We start from the raw sequence: 18,092 nt of genomic DNA, 5'->3' as shown, positions 1-18,092 counted from the left end.
TCGATCATCTTGGTTCCGGGCCTCCCACGTAATCCGTGCTTGCTCCAATTTACCCAGCAACCCAGAGAGCCTGTCGATCCGTATTTTTCTGACAGATTGCTTGTGCAACGTCTCTTCATAACATAACAGACCTCCCTTGTGTCAGTTTGGTCATTCATTCATTCCCCTCCCCTTCTTCTTATAGTTCTATTCCACAAGACAAGAAGAAGTGGGGAAAAATGAAAAGAAGAGAGTTTCCAGAACTCTGAGCAGCATGTGATGATGGTATTTCTTTTTTCAGTTATATATAAAAACAGAGAAAGAACAGGTAGAGTAAATTTCCCCGTCAGAACAGAAAAGCCTACAAGAATCAAAACCCATCTTTGAAACAAACGTATAGAAGATCCAAAAGTGATAATAACTACACACAGAAAGAACCAACAAAAAAAAAAAAAAAAAAAGTTGATTATTTTACATCTCTTTGGCTAAGTGCAAGTCTCTTTTTGACACTGAAATTTCCAGAAAAAGTGAGAGCTGTGCCATGCGGACAGATGTATTGACTGAGAGAAATAAGTGGTGCTGAAGAAAGTCTATTTGTCAGACTAGTAGTATTAGACTAAAAGAGGTTCATCTGAAGAAAGTATTAGACTATTGCTTCCTGCTCGGAACTAGTTTTTAGTATACAATTTGGGATCAAGTGAAAACTTTGGCATACTCAACACTTGAAAGAAAAGCCAGTTTAGTTAAACTCCTCTCTCTGACTCTCTCTTTGTGCCTTCAATCTCCAGTTCAGCTAGGGACAGAAGAAAGAAGCGAGCATGGCAGGGGGGTCACTTGTTCCAGCTGGGGTGGCCAAAGAGAGGGCTGAAGAATACCAAGGTAGAGTCACCCCTTATGTGATCATTGCTTGTCTGGTTGCTGCTATCGGAGGATCCATATTTGGATATGACCTTGGAATTTCAGGTGATTCATTCCCTTTTCCTAGATTACATTATCACATGTTACACATTGAGTTTGCTTACTACCGGAGCTTAAAGATGAACAATTGATCATTTTTCCAGTAATCAGGGAAGATACAAGGGTATTAACCTTTAAATAAGCTAATGATTAAGGAAGATGTGGATTAGTCTATTCGGCCACCAACAGCTTAGCATAGATCAATTAGGCCATCACTACTAATTCTAAGAGATCAGACAACTCTTTTGTGGATTTCCCTGGTTAGCATTACATATTCAAGGACTCCTTCCGAATCCAGGTACTTTGTCCCATTTCAGAGATTGCTTCTTAAATGGGTTTCTGGTGCAGAAAAATTAGCTGCATGGTCATCAAGAATTTCCGAGCATGCCTCTCGTCAAATTAAAATGGGTTAGTGAATGTTTATTCCTTTACATGAACAGGTGGGGTTGCATCAATGGATGATTTTCTCCACCGATTTTTCTACACCGTGTACAAAAACGAAAAGCATGCACATGAAAACAACTACTGCAAGTACAATAATGAAGGTCTTGCAGCATTTACCTCATCTTTGTACCTAGCTGGTTTGGTTGCATCTCTTTTAGCCTCGCCTGTAACCAGGAAGTGTGGCCGTAAGAGAAGTATAATTTATGGTGGAATCAGCTTCCTGATTGGAGCAGCCCTCAATGCCGGAGCTATCAACCTTGCTATGCTTCTTTTGGGCCGTATCATGCTGGGCGTTGGTATTGGCTTTGGAAATCAGGTGCCCCTCTCTGTCTTTAAATATTTCCTATAAACATGAACATAATCCATAAAATCGCCTGCACACTTAGAAACATTAGCTCTCTGTTGCTGCTCAAGGCAGTTCCGTTGTATTTGTCTGAAATGGCACCAGCACATCTCCGAGGTGGGCTAAACATGATGTTTCAATTAGCAACAACTCTTGGAATCTTCTCAGCGAACATGATTAATTACGGAACTAATAAGATCCACCCATGGGGATGGAGGCTTTCTCTTGGTCTAGCTGCAGCACCAGCTTGCTTGATGACGGTAGGAGGTTTGCTCCTTCCGGAGACACCAAACAGCTTAATTGAACGGGGGTTGGAAGAAGAAGGAAGAAAAGTGTTGGAAAAAATAAGAGGAACTCCAAATGTGAGTGCAGAATTTGAAGACATGGTGGAAGCAAGCAAATTGGCTAACTCCATCAAGCATCCATTCAGAGACATTCTAAAGAAAAGGAACAGACCACAGCTGGTGATGGCAATCTTCATGCCAATGTTCCAGATTCTGACAGGCATAAATTCAATACTCTTCTATGCCCCTGTCCTGTTCCGAAGCATGGGGTTCAAGGGAAATGCTCCCCTGTACTCCTCGGCTTTGACCGGAGCTGTTCTTGCATCATCAACACTGGTCTCCATGGCAACGGTAGACAGATGGGGTCGAAGATTTCTATTGATTGGTGGAGGCATTCAAATGATCACATGCCAGGTAAAAAGCTCACCAATGCTCCATGTTGCACACCCATATCCTCAATAACAAGTATAATTACAACCAATATCCAACAAATAATCTTTTCCCAAAACGAAAAGCGTCCAGATGTGATTCAACTGGGCAAGAACGATGATAACACACTCTTATCCTCCTCCATTACCCAACACCCACCCACAGGTGATCACATTGTTCAGGCAGGGTACACTCGAAGATTCAAATGATGCATGTGAAACAACTTTAGTAAGCATTTCAGCATTCACCTTTAACTTTTTATGCTTACATTCTGTTCTCAAAACAGACTATTGTTGCCATAATATTGGGCCTCAAATTTGGCAACAACAAGGAACTGTCAAAAGGCTTTTCAGTCCTCGTGGTGGTGGTCATGTGCCTTTTTGTTGTGGCCTTCGGATGGTCTTGGGGTCCGCTTGGTTGGACCGTGCCAAGTGAAATATTCCCATTGGAGACGCGCTCGGCAGGACAGAGTATTACAGTGGCAGTCAATCTTCTCTTTACTTTCATCATAGCACAATCATTCCTCGGGCTCCTCTGTGCTTTCAAGTTTGGGATTTTCCTCTTCTTCGCAGGCTGGATCACCGTCATGACAATATTCGTTTATATATTCCTACCAGAAACAAAAGGAGTGCCCATAGAAGAGATGATACTGTTATGGCAAAAGCATTGGTTCTGGAAGAAGATTGTATCGGAGAATCCAGAAGTTGAAAAGAATGATGAGTAATGACACGAAGACTAGTATAGTTTCATGAAATCACTAATCAGAAAATTAAGGTGAAAAAAATGGAATGTATCAGAACGTCAATGAAAGCACGAGACAATAACAGTCAGAGCTGTTTTTTCAGCTTCATGCAACATTCTCTGCCGCATTATGTATCCCCTGTATCTGGGAAAGCTTGATTACCATGCTTCAAATAAACCATATTGTAGTGCTTTTGAAACAAGCAACTGATCGGAGCTGTGTTTCATGCATAGAGCATTTCCCTAATTAGCTAAAAACAACACATCAAATTCAATATGCCAATAGGCAGCATCAGCTAAAGTCCAGAAGCATGAAAGAGATAAATTACTCCTCCAAGTAAAGAATAATTTGCCTTAGTATTTAAGAAACATTTTCTTTGGTTTGTGTACAACGAGTCCAGGGACAAGTATTTTCAAGGGTAGAGATATTAAATTTCCCACTGGATAAACTGTTTGTAATTACAAAGTTTTCAGCCAACATAGCAGCTGAGGGAACCCAAATAAGGGAATGCAAAATCATCATATGCCATTAACTTGCTCCGTGATGTACCCATCAAAGGAAAGGAACCGCTCGAGGAAATATGGAAAAATTGAGATTTTAGTTCTTAATCTTTAGTTCCTATGCGGTTCCAGCCCTTAAAATTTTGGCAAGAACTAGTCTAGTCCTGAATGTTTAGCACATGTACAGTTTTAGTCCCTAAAATTCAGACGAGAGAAAATTCGGTCCCCAATGTATCCAAATGATTTAGGCATCTGAAGAATTATTTTACCAAAGAACTAATAGAATTTAGTCACGTCTAATCATGTGTCCGTTAAAATTAAATTTTAAAATATAGAAGCAAAATAGTTGCTAATTTTAAATAATAAAAGTAAGAACTAAAAACTCATGTGCTAACTAAATAAGTATAAAAAAAAGGAGGAAAATTTTAAACTAAAAATTTAAAATAAGTTGGAGCACCCAATTGATCGATCCAAAGCTGATTTTCACTTTGTATTCCCACTACCCCTAAGCAAAAAATTGTAATACTTTATTTTATCTAGATAGATAAACAAATTCTCTCTCTCTCTCTCTCTCGGTTAATTATTAGTTACTAACGTGCCATCATGTTAATTATTCTGATCGTTCAAGGTTGCTAATTATTTTTTAAAGAAATTTAATTCAGCAAACATGTAAATACACGTGACTAATTCCGCCAATTGACTTAAGGGTGCGTTTGGTTCAACAGAATTGGAATTGAATTGGAATTGAAATTCTATAGAATTAAAATTCTATGAATTGGAATTCCAAAACATTGGAATTCTTTTGTTTGGGAAATACATAGAATTGATATAGAATTCATTTGGAATTCCAAATTCTTTGTTTGGATGAGAGAAGAATTCATTAAAAATTAGAATTGTTTCCAACTAACATTTCCTTACATAAAAAATTTCTTCTTTTTTACTATATAATAATTTTTTAACATTTAGCTAATTGTTACTAAAGCTTTAAGGAAAAAGCCAATTAGTGCCCTTAATAATTTATTTTTTTTCTTGCATTTAACTAATTGTTACTAATGCTTTAGAGAAAAAAAACAAATTAGTTCCTTTTCTACAAAAAAAAAAAAATTTGATCAGAAAGCCAGCAAATCAGCAATAAACAGCCAATCTAGCACTAATCAATATTCAGAGTGCCAATTTCTTATCGCACAGGTACAAATATACCAATATGATTGTGCTGGTAGTAAGATTTCCATAATAACCAAAAAGGACTGGGCAAGTACATGATCCAAACAACAGGCATCATTTGGTTTAGGTAGCTTTATACCTTGTGAAACTGAAAACCATGAACTGAGCCAATTCCAGTCTGGAGAGTGAACGTCAATGAGCAATACAAAGAGACCTCCTAATATCTTCACAACTCATAGCACTTCTCCTATTCAGTTATGAAAATGCATATCATAGAATCACATGACGGAATTCAGTGGTGGAGGCCATCAGAATGCAAGTTCATTTATGTTAGCCTCTACTGAGTTTAAGAAGTGGAAGGTTCATGGTGATGCCTTGACCAATGCGGCAATTTAGAATATTTTGTGCATGTCATGTAGATGGTGTAAGATGCTCTAATCATTGTTTGGTCTCCTTACACAAGTCCTAACTCTAACCCCAACTCTGTATGGAGGAGCTTTGACCAGCAGCAATAATGTTGAAAATCTACTACTAGTCTAACCTTGGATCAGTAAGAGCATAATCATTTATATCCATTTACAATGAAACCAATTGTAAAAAGCACTTATTGAATTAACTCTGCTAGCTTGGTAGTGATTATAACCAATTACCAATCCAAAACTAGTAGCCGTAAAATACAAAATAATGTTATTAAACTAACAGGAACAGAGAGTGATTAAACTAGTAGTTCCAATAATGTTTGATTAGATAGAAACAGATGATTCTCTAATCATGCCAAATATATGAAAAGCTATCTGAAAGTTGAATTAAACGAGGAACAGAACCACAAGTACCTTACGTAGTTTGCAACTAAGACAGGATCAAAGTCACAGCGGGCATCCTTTACATCAGGTGACCATTTTTCCTTCAACACCCCAGTGACAATCACATCATCTGAAATCAAGCTTACGCAGATCATTTACATAATCACACCACAAATGTGCACTTAATGTACATATGACAGCATAACTACAACACAGATGTGCACTTACGCAGATCATTTACATAACCACAACACAAATGTGCACATAATGTACATATGACAGCATAACCAGGAAATAAAAAGATGTCAAATTCTCATATTCCTGTGACATATTTCTCTGGAATTAAAACTGCGTAGTCATCATATACTTGTAAGGAAAAAGCTCTAAGTGAAGATCAAAATATTTATGCTACTGATTTATTTTTCTTTCTTCCCTTTTGGCCTGACTTCTCTTATGAACCTTGTGGTCGACCAAATACTCGGTTGGAGAAGGCAATCATTATTACCACATGGAAAGAAGCACAAATTGATTTTTTACTCCTATTTAAAACTTCAGAAAGTTCCCAAGTGGTGGATATGATATTACTGGATTTGCCCATTAGCATGGATGGTTTATAGACTAATTGCATACCAATATGGTGACGTAGAAGACACCATTGAAGTCCCTGGGATGTCCTCTCACCCAATGATTAAAGACTACATCAAAAAGCATTTTGGATATGATTCAGAATTATGGCTTTGTAGCTATAGTAATGGTGGCTTTTGCGGTCTTATTTGCTTTCATGTACTCCTACTGCACCAAGAGATTAAACTTCCAAACTAGGTAGAACAAGCCATGTGTCAAACTTACTTTTCTGGAAGTTTTGCCTTCATTTACTCCTATTTTTCTGGATTTTGAGATGGCACATTGAAACAGAACAAACCGTGGCAATGTGTCAAATGAAACAAGGCTTTGTAACAAAGCCCATAACCAATGATTAATTAAAAAATTTCAAAGATGAAGTTACCTTTCACAAGCCCTAAGTATTTCTGAAATTTGGGGAAAGCAAAAGAGCTGAAGGAGAGAACCCAGAAAGTAAGGATGAGAGGAATAAAGGTGACTGCAGCAGAAATGGAGGAGTGGCAGAGGTAAGTGTGGAGACGGAGCGAAAAAAATTGGACAGAGTAGGTCTTGCGATTGGCGAGCTGATGGGTGAAAGGGTGGCGGGAGTGGAGAAGGATGGAGGGAGTGGCCGGAGGATTGGAAGGCGGAGAGGGAGACGGTGGTAGGAGACGTAAAATGTTATAGTGGAGGTGGAAGCGATGATGGAGGAGGGGCACCTGTGAGGCTCTGCAAGCGATCGGGACAAAGAGACGTCTTTGTTTCTTGCAACTTTATGTTTGACCCGGTTATAATTTTTACCCACATTTGATCCGCGTGTAAACCCGTTTCTTAGGATTTGGTGTGGAATTGGAATTAGAATTCTTTTGATCCCATAAAGAATTCAAGTCATGGAATTGGACCCCCATAGAATTCAGATTCAATTCTAATTCTTTGAGTGGAGCAGAATCCAAACAACAGAATTGGAATTGGAGCCTCAATTCCAATTCTAAACTCCAATTCCATGGGGAACCAAACGCACCCTAAATCTACTCGAAATTGATAACATTAGGGCCGAATTTATTCTTGTCACGGATTAACATTGCACCAAGTATTTAACATTAGGGACTAGATTTATTTTTTGCTGAAATTTTAGAAATAAAAAAACACACAAATGCCACGCAAGGAGAACCAAAAATGCATTCCTCCAACTCCATGGAAATGTAATATTAATTCCTGGCTTCGTCGTGCCTACTTCGATTCATGCATGGAACAGTGATTAAATAGCAACCGCACCAAAAAGCTCGTAGATCATAATATGTGTACACAAATCAATGCGGATTCTCAGAACTTCTGAGTCAGAAATCATGAGTACTTATCCATGACAACCTCTAATCTGGATAAGTGCGCCACTCTACAGCAAATCGGGGGTGTTAATGATGTATGGTTTTTTTTTTTTTTTACTATAAAAGCTGATAATTATGCACGCCATTAATACGCACTAACCAAGTTAATAGTTTTTTAGACAGAAGATTTGAAAGACAGTGCTGACCAGATAATATCCCATTGCATATTTACCCAAAAGATTAATTTTATATATATATTATATATTTAATTATAATAATATATATCGTTAGTATATATAAAATTTACTTATAAAAAAAGATTTTTTTCAACCTCTGCCACATGAATGTCAATGACGTAGCGGTATAAAAGACGAACATATCAGTCAATGATGCGTCTGAATGACATACTGACACGTATTTCATATCGCCTGAGCGTACCAAAAAATTCCGATGGGAAACATCTCAAGAAGAAGAAAGTCCTCCCCTCTTAGGAGGAGTCCAAATCCAATGTCACAATTTGGCATGTAGCGGGGAGAAATGTAAGGTGCAAACAAAAAGTCAAATACTATGAAACTCCCACCACCTCAAAACCCTTGACAGCACAAACTGACAATTAAGAATATTCAATTATCGACAGCCGACGGGCCTAACTGGATTCTTCGCAACTTGCATACACTGATATAGAGTCAGACACAGACTTGTACAGAGTAAACCAGGGGACCGGGGTACAGATAAAAAAAAAGACAGAGGAAAGCACTCCGGTTCAAGTTGAACAAAGAGAGGACAGTTCCCAAGATGATGGCCAACAATTCTTTAAGAGTTTAAAGTAGGAGCTGCAAAATACTAGCTGGAAACCTTGACCGCAGTTCAGTTATATATATAAACAAACAAGCATATGAAGACGACGATCTCCCCCATTCCTGAGTGAACAGTTTCCCCTTCATTGTTTTCTGTGCTAAAACTGTGAGAGGAAGAAATTCGGCAATGGCTGGTGGCTCGTCAGCTCCCACAGGTGTGTCCAAGGAGAGAGCAGAGCAGTACCAAGGGAGGGTCACAGCTTATGTAATCGTCGCTTGCATTGTTGCTGCCGTTGGAGGGTCGCTCTTTGGATATGACATCGGAATTTCAGGTAAATCTTTTTTGTACATCAAGAACATGCAATTTCAAGTTCCCAACAGTACACCGTCATTTTCAGCACAATCAAAAGAATTTCTTTCTGACTCTTGCGAATAAACAGGGATAAAGGTATCCTAACTGCAGAAACAAAAATAGGACCAGGATCCTCGAGTTCACCGTACGGTTAAAGCTGCATATTCTATTTGATGTTCTGCTGTAGCAATTGATTTCTTTACATGTTTATATCAGAGATATCGAAGATAAGAAGTAATTTCTCAAATTACTACCATCGGAGTCCCGAATTTCATTATATCATACTTGGATATTAAGAGATGATCCACAAACTTGCTTTTTTTTTTCCCTAAAACAAGGCTGCTGCAGGAAGACCTGATAATTCATATTTATAGTTACAATTCCTGCCTATGTTTCAAAGTCGACCACTCTTGAAGGTGTCGCTAAAACACACAACCAGAACTCGTTAAAGAAAAGATGGTACAGTAGAATGATTTGCTAAACAAAAGAAATGCACAACTTCATAAATCAATAACAACTAGAAGTGCTGATTCTGACAATATTACCTTTTTCTTCCCTTTTTTTTTTTAATTTAAGTCCAAAAAAGACCAGAAAACATGTCGTTCGAAGTAGTGTGCACGACTGACTAATGGGAAGTTGAAGGAAACCTGACCTTGTGAATTGCTCTGCACAGGAGGAGTAACTTCCATGGATGGATTTCTCTCAAAGTTCTTTCCGACAGTCTATAGACATAAGATGCATGCCCATGAAAACAACTACTGCAAGTACAACAACCAGGGCCTAGCATCGTTTACATCTTCTCTCTACCTTGCGGGATTGGTCTCATCTCTGGTGGCATCTCCAATTACAAGGAAATATGGTAGACGCGGAAGTATAATCTGCGGTGGAATAAGCTTTTCAATTGGAGCAGCTTTGGATGCATCAGCTCAAAATCTAGCAATGCTAATTCTTGGAAGGATAATGCTTGGTTTTGGCATTGGGTTTGGAAATCAGGTGAATTTACCCAACATCTTTTAACTTCAAGAAAGACTAGCATAGCATGTGAAACTCTATCTATCATGGAGTTCCTAAAGTATGCCATTTGAGACTTCTAAACAAATCTCCAGAGATGGCAGATAAAGTTTACTTACAAACTTCACAATTTACAAAAATAAAATAACAGGAAAAACCTCTATATACATTCCAATCTTTGAATAGCAGTTTTAGCGTATCACTTGCCTGTTTTTATGCTTACATACATGAAGTTGGTATAATGCCACTTTTCGTTGCCAAACACTTACCAGAGCTGCAAACTCCTTTTCTTCTTGTTGGTAAGGCTGTTCCTCTTTATCTGTCTGAGATGGCTCCCACGCATCTCCGAGGAGGGCTCAACATGATGTTTCAACTTGCAACTACTCTTGGGATCTTCACAGCAAACATGATCAACTATGGCACTGAGAAGCTACGGCCATGGGGATGGAGGGTCTCTCTTGGCCTGGCAGCTGCTCCAGCAATTTTAATGACTGTGGGAGGAATACTACTTCCAGAAACACCAAACAGCCTAATTGAACGTGGATCAGAGGAAAAAGGAAAAAAAGTTCTAGAAAAAATCAGAGGGACAACAAATGTCCATGCTGAGTTACAAGACATTATTGATGCAAGCGAGCTTGCAAACTCAATTGAGCATCCTTTCAGAAACATTCTTGAGAAGAAGCACAGACCGGAGTTAATAATGTCTATCTTCATGCCAACTTTCCAGATTCTGACAGGCATAAATTCAATTCTCTTCTATGCCCCAGTATTATTTCAGACTATGGGTTTTGCAGGCAATGCTTCTCTATATTCTTCAGCAGTGACTGGAGCAGTTCTGGCTTCATCAACATTAGTTTCAATTGCTACAGTTGATAGATGGGGCCGTAGAGTTTTACTGATCGGTGGGGGAATACAAATGATTATTTGTCAGGTAAGAAAAATAACATCCTGCACAGCAACAATTGGACAGTTGGCACCAAATTGAAAACCTGAAAGAAAAATGAGTACCAAAATGCAATCACATACTGTTATAAAGATAGTTATATCACTGCATGATCTTTTAACTCTGGAATCCTTTACATCCAACTAAAATAGTTCAAAAAGAAGTAGCAGAGATCTATGCTGGAGGATATGCCAAAACACTAAAAACAACACAAGGACATGATAAGAGTAAAAGGTTTAAAAGAATATGCCTTTGCAGCATAATCTCCTTCCTCGCAAGAATTTCACTTGCAAAAGTTTCTTAGTACAACTCCTGTTGGTTTGTCCACCTAGTAAAAGGTAAGTAAAAGATGGCAAGATGTAGATTCATTTTGATCCACACAATCAAGAGCCACCAATCAGCAGGGTGACCAAATCATTGTGTTTGTATAACCTGCTAAACTAATACACAGGAAAAGGCAAACCAGTACACCATTATTCAAAAAGATTAAGTTGCGCAAAAACAAGTGACCCATAAATTATCAAATCAGTTGTTTCACAATTACCTCATACTGTAATTGATTGCTATGTCTCATGGTGAAACAGGTCATAGTAGCAATTATCTTGGGGCTAAAATTTGGCAGTGACAGGGAACTCTCTAAAGGCTTCTCCATTTTGGTGGTAGTTGTGATCTGCCTCTTTGTTGCAGCTTTTGGGTGGTCATGGGGCCCACTAGGGTGGACCGTGCCAAGTGAGATATTCCCATTAGAAATTCGGTCAGCTGGACAAAGCATTACAGTAGCTGTAAATCTCCTTTTCACATTCGCAATAGGCCAGGCCTTCCTCTCCCTCCTTTGTGCCTTCAAGTTTGGGATCTTCCTCTTCTTTGCGGGCTGGATTACCATCATGACAATCTTTGTTTATCTTTTCCTACCCGAAACCAAGGGTGTTCCAATTGAGGAGATGGTATTCCTCTGGAGAAAACATTGGTTTTGGAAGAGGGTTCTCCCCAAGGATTTGGAGTCTTCCAAGAATGGAGCAGAGTAAGACGTGTAACATAGCAATTAAAGAAATGCATCATGAAAATACCAAGTTTTAGCAATTAATTTATTTATGTAAAGCACTTCATGTAATGGAGTGCCAAATTAAGTAGGCCTGTGTTTCAATCAATTCAAAGGAGCCAAAAAATGTAAACCAGTTCTCATGATGTACAAGACTGTAGCCAAATATTCAGGCTTACCTAATTATTTGATCTATATTTGAGAGTCTAGTGTCAATCCATGGTAAATCATGAGAAACCAAGATTCAGTGGATAAATTCTACATAACATATCGTTGATGTTTTTCTCTACAGATGAACTTCCAACAAATTCAGTTTGATCTCAACCGTGCTTAAGATGCAGAAATAGAAATGAAGGCAGAGTCAATGAGCCTTAACAAAATTACAAAATCTGTATCACTTACATTGTGACCTTTAGGGTCATTTTCAGTGGGCACTGCCGACTTACCAAAAAGGTGCAACACCATTTAGAATACCCAAAAATTGCAACCCTATTAGACCTACTAGCATTGGAGCAAAATGAGCAGCACAGCCTCCTGTTAAAACATCTAAGAATAAAAAAAAAAATTCAGTAAACAGCAAAACAAAAGTTTAAAAGGTGTCTTTCGCTTAAAATGCCAACTATCCAGCAGTTTCATGTGCTCATAGTGAACATACTATTTCTGAGTTAATAAAGAGCTTATTAAGGTCATAAAATTTCAATGTAAAACATCAAAGTCGAGTCCGTACTTCAATATCAACAAACACTACCTTTCACAGGAAACTACATATTCAAAGAGATCAGAAACAAACAAATTAGATGCTACTTGCTTATTGCAAAAACATACCTGTAATGACGGGTACCATGATTCCTTTACTACTTCACCCGAAAGTCAGTACATGCCATGAAATGTCAACTCTTCCAACAGACTAATGTCAATTTGCTGGAAGGTTCTGCAACTCTTCATAATAGAAATTTATCAACTTCAACCATTTTTGGTCTCAGGAAATGAAAAAACCAAGTCATTGGGCTTTTACGTTTTTTCTTTTCTTCTATTGTTTCTAAAGTTGCAGGAACTTAGAGATACCATTTCGTAGCAAAAGTTCATTTCCATCTTCAACCAGATTCAAGATCTTTTCGCATAAGCTTCGTTTGCTTTCAGACTCTTCTTTGATCTTGCCACATAACGAAACCCACAAACGTTTGACAATACAGGGCACACGTCATTCATTTGTAAACTGGATAATAATGAGTTACACAACCACAATCTAATCAGCCAAAACTTGAGAACTTAAAAACTAAGTTGAAGGCAAGCTACTCATATTCACAGCTAAGAGCTTTTATTGCAATTGGATACAACTTAAACATCAGTAGTACAGGGGCTAAACACATCAACTAAACTCCAGAGTACATAACGTTAAACAAATTCATAAAAGCCCTATTAAATACTTCACATAGGCTTGGGGAAGTAAGATACCCCAAATCCCACAAACATAACTTAACTTCTTTTTCCGTCCAATCATCTACCATTCCATTGGAGTACCATTAAATGCTATTAGACTAGAAGGATATACAATTTTATACTAATAGAGTACCATAACTTAATCTCCAAAAGCACAAATTTGCTCTAAACCCAAACACACACAAGTAAAGGCCTTGATTGCTCCATTTTGATTGAAAAAGTGCCCCTCGACATTTTAGCTTAGCTTTCCTCTGCAAGTAGACTGCAACAACACTGCCCCATTTGCTTGTTTGCTTCCTCTAATCTCCCTCTTGGCAAAAAAATATCGAGGAAGAATAAAGAAAGCGTAATCCACCCGATCTACCCACTTTCTTCCATACGAATTAGCCACGCAATTCGGATAAGATAACAAGGGTCGTCCATTCACTCAGTAATATACTTTAAAGGAAGTAAGGACGGCTCACGGCAAATCAAGCCTCAACAAACGAAGCAGATCGCTGGTAGCCTCATCAAACTTCTTCTCCTTCTTCGAAAAGAATGCAGGAAAGGGAAGCGAACTCGGGGGAGGAGAAGCCACTATGGGACCCGATCCAGCGTAAAAATCAGAAGTCCTAATTTGCTTCTGAACCATCTCGGGTTCCGGGCCCAACCGACCCGTTGAACACAAAATCAAATCATCCTCATCGCAGCGACCCACAAGCCCTAATTTCTCAGACGCCGTCGCTGGAATTGGAGTCGAAATGGCCTTCTTGCTGCCAGTGCGATTATTATTATTCTTATCGTCATCATTCACCGGCAACGGTTCGCCGCGTTTCAGGATCTTAACTTGGCCCATGACGAGATTATTCTTGGCAGCAACAGAAGTCGAGGTAGGAGCTTTGCGAAGACCTGGGTTCACAACCCTAGATCCATCGTGGACGTTAGTTTCGAAGCCAGTGGGGCTCCGTTTTCGGCGGCGAGATCCGGAAGGGTTCGGGTTATTATGACTAGCGGTGTTTCGGCGAGTGTAATAGGGTTTGCGTAGGCAATCATGAGATCGGAGAACGGCGGTGGCACACATCTTTCTGGTTGGCCGGGGAACAGACGTTGGGGAAGATGGTGAGGGACAGTGATCGATCGAACGAGGAAAGAGAGAAAGGAGAGAGAAGGAGAATAAGAGGAAGAAGTTAGTATTTTGTCGCTGTTACTTTACTTGTGGGGGAGTTTGGGGCATCTATGGATGAGTGAGAATTGGGGGAGTGCTGCTGACTAATTTATAGGGGAGGGTTTGCGCGTGATGCGTAATACGGAATCCCTATTTGAGGCTTTTTCTTGTCGGTTTCCAACTTGGTTATATTTATTTCACAAGGCTCTTGCTTCGGTCGAAGGTAATCTTGTGTCGCAAAAGTTCATAGCATTAATACGGGTCTAATTGTTGCATAGAGCGTAAATTAACTGTGACTTACCTGTTCCTTAAGATTGTCTCAAAAATGTTTCTAGCTTTTACCTTAGTAGTTACGAGGAATGAGCCCTTCATTTTTTTTTTTTTTTAATGTGAGATAAGGACTTCTCGTGTAATTTAATATTTTTTATATATTTTTTAAAGTGAGATGATTTAAATTCAAATACATATCTTATCATCCAATCCAATTCTCTCGCCGAAACACTATTTTTCAACTAGTATCTTTTAGAGTAAAAGCTCTATTAGCCAATCTAAATTTCTGATTGTTTTCTATATCAATCACTCTAATTGACATTGGATGGACCTTAATCAAAAACTTAAAAAGATGGAATGGTCAAAACGCAAAATTGGCAACCATGGTAGAATTGCATGGCTAGCGTTATTTGTAGCTGTATACACCAAATAGCAAGATGTACAAATATAGCTACTGTATGTACAGAGTAAAATGGCCGCAGGTGGTGGGCTTTTTCTGCAGACACTTTTTATTAACCAATTGGATCAAGTAGGGATGGGGAGAAAGTTGACAGGCCACGAAAACTGTGATCCTAATTTGTGGCCCTTTTTCCCCCAAAAGAACAATTCGTGGGCTTTTGCCTGATGCCTAGACATCAATGGTCCATGAGGACGGTGATCTTGTGACATCGTCCCAATTATGGGAATTTTTTTTTTAAAATAAGTTTTAGAGAATGCAGCTATGAGCAGGCTCTTTTCCTTTTTATTTTTTGGCTTAATAAAAGCATTACTTCCACAATAAGAAATCTCTACAGCACCAAAGGAGTAGGAGTTTGATTTGGCGTAAACAATTTAGTGTAATTTTTTTAATTTCAATTTTACTCTTTAAATTAATTATTAATCAATAAGCATATACGCTACAGTTCATTAAACTGCCCAACTTCAAAACTACTTATCCAAAAAAAAAAAAGAAGAAAAAACTCCTTCTCGCCCCATTATATATCAAACTAAACTACTAAACATTACTCAACTTCTAAAAATTTTCACTGATTTGTCATCTATCATGACAAAATACTTATTCCGCTACTATACTATCATTATACCGTCTATTATGGATTTACTTGTTTTGTTTTGTTGGAAGGAAGATCTTTCATCAATCAATAATTCTTTTATCTTTCAGTTTTTGTCCTTTTAACATGATGTTTCTTTTGTCTTTTTTTTTTAAAATTTTCATTAATCTTCGAACAACTAATAAAATTTTGGATGAATCACGTGCTGCATATATCTCTTTTTTTTTAAATAATAATAATTGTATAATCTATTATATTATAAATTACAGGGAAAAAAAAGTCCGAAGAGACTTGTGTTAGGAGTTAGCAGATACACAAATCTTAGTAGATCAAATGAGTATTTTGACATTACTTTTGAATTTTTTTTGCTGCGGATGATTCGCATAGCCTATGTCTCGATGGGTAGTAATAAATAAATGCACTAAAAAAAGATAAGGATTGGAGGTTGGTTGATTAAAAGGTCATGGACCCACCAAGTCGGTTGGGGCAATTCCATTTGTCCAGATTTCAGCATCTGTTTTAAGTGGACCAAGTCCAAATGTCAATGATTTAGAAGAGTTTTACTATGACTAAAATTGTGACCAAATAATCAATTGCTTGATGATTGTGATTCGGGATTAGAAGCCCAAAACTACAATTTCGTAACATGGAGACGAAAGCTAAACAAATGTCCCCGTAAGAGACCGCTGTTCCTGGTTCCTGGCATTTGTGTTTTGACTTGTATTTATTGCCTTAAACATTCGAGACACTCACATCCTGTTTGGATTCTCATTTTCCTTAAAAAAAAAATTACTTATTTTTTATGAGAACATGATTTTATATGACCGGAACGTTTGTACATGGAGCTCCAAATTTACACCGTAAGAAAATGTTCGAATTACATTATTTGACAATTATATATAATTTGACAATTTGAACGTTAACAATGAAGGGGGAAAATGATATGAATGACTGCTCAAAAATTCCGAGGTGTGCAATCGTGGCAAGTAATTACAAGCTTTGTTACGACTGACAATTCTTGCAGCAACTCTTACTTTGTAAGTAACTTGAATTTGAAACCGTGAGTTAATAAACTTATTAATAATCCATTATCAATGACCTTGAAGTCAAAACATTTTAATGCATTCTTTAATCTTTACCTGCCATGTAACTCAAAGCTAAACAAAAAAATGTAGAAATACTTAAAACTCAGCACCTTAAAAATGAATAGTACCACCAAGTGTGCACAAATGCTGGAGTCCCATTCTCCTACCTAATGCGTTATTAATTATTATACCAGTTCAGTACCATTTTCTAAACTAAAATAAATAAAACAATTTTTTTTTTAAAAAAAAAACACCAGATGGTTCCATCTTTGCCGACAATCCACCGGTCCCAATCCCACCCCCACCCCTACAATCACTCTCTAGTTACAACCTCAACAATTTATCATTAATTTGACAAAAATCAAATAAGAAAATGAAAAAAAAAAGGGTTAATCACAGGAAGTCCGCATAAGGTTTTGTATGTTTTGCAGTTTATCCCTTAGCATTTTATTTTTTGTCAATTCATTCCCTCCGTCAGTCCGTCTTATCAAATGGACCGTTAAAATCATTGCAGTGAACAAAAATACTCCCCATTTTAATCTTTAAAACTTCTGATGAAAAGAGAAATTCTTTCATGTTCTATAAAAGAAGCGACCCTCCCATATTCTCTCCTTCATCCACACATTTGCAATTGAAGCAGAAAAAAATGTCTCGAAAATTTTCAAATTCATTTTATTGCTTTTCCTCTAAATGTTGTTTATCACCCCATATGAAAACCTATGGATGTGGTTAAATAATATATTTAAGAAGATTTTGGACATTCAAAAATCCAAAAAGTAGTTTTTTTTTTTTGAATATTCAAACTACAAGGTTTGATTTTTATGATAAACTAATTATTTTTTTGTACTTTTTAAAAAAATAATGTTAAATTCAAAATATTTTACTTCATGCATGTAATTACTTGAAGTAGATAGACCAGAAGCTTTGTGTGAAGGAAGAGAAATATGTGCTATATTTGATCCAAAATCGTGGACATTATGTTTGTTTTCATTATTCTTTTTTTTTTTTATCGATACGATAGAATTCCTATAATCTAAGCTAGCCTATTCTAGTGGAGAGGTGGAGAGGATTCAATGTAAATAGAAACTTTATCGAAATTGATCAATGAAGATCATCGTGACAAATTTTGGCGGAAGACTGGAGGCAAGGTACGATGAATGACCATTGGACAAAAAGGCCAGCGGCTCTGTTCTTATTATACATTTAAGGGAAAACATATTGTCCTTTTGAGCTGTTAAAAAGAAAATAAAATGTTAGGTGACAAACTGCAAAACACGCCAATAACCGAATATTAGGGAACTTGAAAAAAATCCAAAATCCAACGGGCACAGTCATATCCTCCACTGGGTCCACCCTCTTTCCAACTCATTTCTCCAGAATACGAATTGCCAC

The 18,092-nt window shown here is 37.6% G+C and overlaps 2 protein-coding genes and 2 long non-coding RNA genes across 6 annotated transcripts; 2 read left to right on the top strand and 2 right to left on the bottom strand.

The window, feature by feature from the left end:
* LOC113693623 (sugar carrier protein A-like) lies at nucleotides 1-3,380 on the top strand. Of its 3 annotated transcripts, none has more exons than XM_072052493.1 (5): nucleotides 1-264; nucleotides 768-942; nucleotides 1,377-1,696; nucleotides 1,795-2,421; nucleotides 2,723-3,380. In XM_072052493.1, exons 2-5 carry the CDS (start codon nucleotides 798-800, stop codon nucleotides 3,158-3,160), a joined length of 1,530 nt encoding a protein of 509 aa, XP_071908594.1. In that variant the 5' UTR covers nucleotides 1-264; nucleotides 768-797; the 3' UTR covers nucleotides 3,161-3,380. The 3 variants fall into 3 exon arrangements, with proteins under 3 accessions (XP_071908594.1, XP_027067980.1, XP_027067981.1); XM_027212179.2 differs by having other exon boundaries at nucleotides 1-307; XM_027212180.2 differs by lacking the exon at nucleotides 1-264 and adding an exon at nucleotides 1,041-1,234 and having other exon boundaries at nucleotides 322-942.
* A 1,402-nt stretch (nucleotides 3,381-4,782) lies between these two features.
* LOC140008386 (uncharacterized) lies at nucleotides 4,783-7,245 on the bottom strand. Its single transcript, XR_011815772.1, has 2 exons — nucleotides 6,652-7,245; nucleotides 4,783-5,775 (listed from the first exon to the last, which is right to left on the bottom strand). It is a non-coding gene; the product is annotated as an uncharacterized lncRNA (long non-coding RNA).
* A 932-nt stretch (nucleotides 7,246-8,177) lies between these two features.
* Nucleotides 8,178-14,427, bottom strand: LOC113694072 (uncharacterized). The gene is made up of 3 exons (XR_011815773.1): nucleotides 12,538-14,427; nucleotides 10,000-12,258; nucleotides 8,178-9,597 (listed from the first exon to the last, which is right to left on the bottom strand). It is a non-coding gene; the product is annotated as an uncharacterized lncRNA (long non-coding RNA).
* LOC113694071 (sugar transport protein 7) lies at nucleotides 8,555-12,003 on the top strand. Its single transcript, XM_027212923.2, has 4 exons — nucleotides 8,555-8,699; nucleotides 9,393-9,712; nucleotides 10,035-10,661; nucleotides 11,258-12,003. The coding sequence occupies exons 1-4, from the start codon at nucleotides 8,555-8,557 to the stop codon at nucleotides 11,696-11,698; spliced, it is 1,533 nt and encodes a 510-aa protein (XP_027068724.1). The 3' UTR covers nucleotides 11,699-12,003.
* Nucleotides 14,428-18,092: the final 3,665 nt, after the last annotated feature.

The sequence above is a fragment of the Coffea arabica genome, chromosome 6c, assembly GCF_036785885.1.
Source record: "Coffea arabica cultivar ET-39 chromosome 6c, Coffea Arabica ET-39 HiFi, whole genome shotgun sequence".
Lineage (NCBI taxonomy): Eukaryota > Viridiplantae > Streptophyta > Magnoliopsida > Gentianales > Rubiaceae > Coffea > Coffea arabica.
Note: the sequence above shows the minus strand (reverse complement) of the source record. Positions and strands in the feature narration are given on the sequence as shown.